The sequence below is a fragment of the Penaeus monodon genome, chromosome 31 (assembly GCF_015228065.2).
Source record: "Penaeus monodon isolate SGIC_2016 chromosome 31, NSTDA_Pmon_1, whole genome shotgun sequence".
In the NCBI taxonomy this organism is placed as follows: domain Eukaryota; kingdom Metazoa; phylum Arthropoda; class Malacostraca; order Decapoda; family Penaeidae; genus Penaeus; species Penaeus monodon.
In genome coordinates this window covers 1,271,384-1,272,041 of record NC_051416.1, presented here as the reverse complement: position 1 = coordinate 1,272,041, position 658 = coordinate 1,271,384, and the positions used below count along the sequence as shown (strand labels likewise).

Here is a 658-nt window from a genome sequence, read left to right as displayed (position 1 = left end):
GTTGTACTTGGCTAACAGGACTTTTTTCATAAATAAGTTTTGCCGTATTTCTGTTTATATATCTAGTTGGTTTAAAAAATACAACAGCCAGTAACATCTATAGAGACAACATTTTCATTTCCATAATTTGATACTGAGCTGTGGGGATTGTCATTTTCAGGCTTCCATGAACTTGCTGCCTGTTCTCGACATGTCAAGGGCCAGCATGGGAGGGAGCCAGCTGCAGCAAGTATAATCAGATTGAACAGTCAAAATCAACAAGGTATTTGACTTATATATTTTAAATTTGCACCCTTTTTCCTTGACTTTAAACAATTCTTTCATCATTGCAATTTTTTTTTTTTATAATCTGGATGAGGTTAGTTTGTACAAGGAGGAGACAACTTCATGTGTATGGAAAATATTTATTAATACTGATAAGGCATCATTAGAGGGCATTGTATTCCAAGAAACAGTGCAATGAATAAATGTCTTGCCATGTAATTAGAAATCATACAATGATTCAGTGTTGATTTTCAGTTAAATGAATTTACTTAGCACACTTGGAGGTTATAGCAATATAAAGAATATTAAGATAGAGGTGCTTGCTTATATATATATTTTTTTTCTTTTTTTCCAAATAGAAGGCAGAAAAGAGAGAATTCTCTTGGCACATGTT

At 32.7% G+C, this 658-nt stretch overlaps 1 protein-coding gene across 1 annotated transcript in view; it reads left to right on the top strand.

The window, feature by feature from the left end:
* The window catches only part of LOC119592874 (zinc finger protein 69 homolog), a gene marked incomplete in the record, with an annotated part of 18,581 nt that overhangs the window by 12,082 nt on the left and 5,841 nt on the right, over positions 1-658 (top strand). Inside the window, 2 exon segments of the mRNA XM_037941768.1 lie at positions 161-262; positions 624-658. Coding sequence (XP_037797696.1) covers positions 161-262; positions 624-658 — 137 coding nt within the window.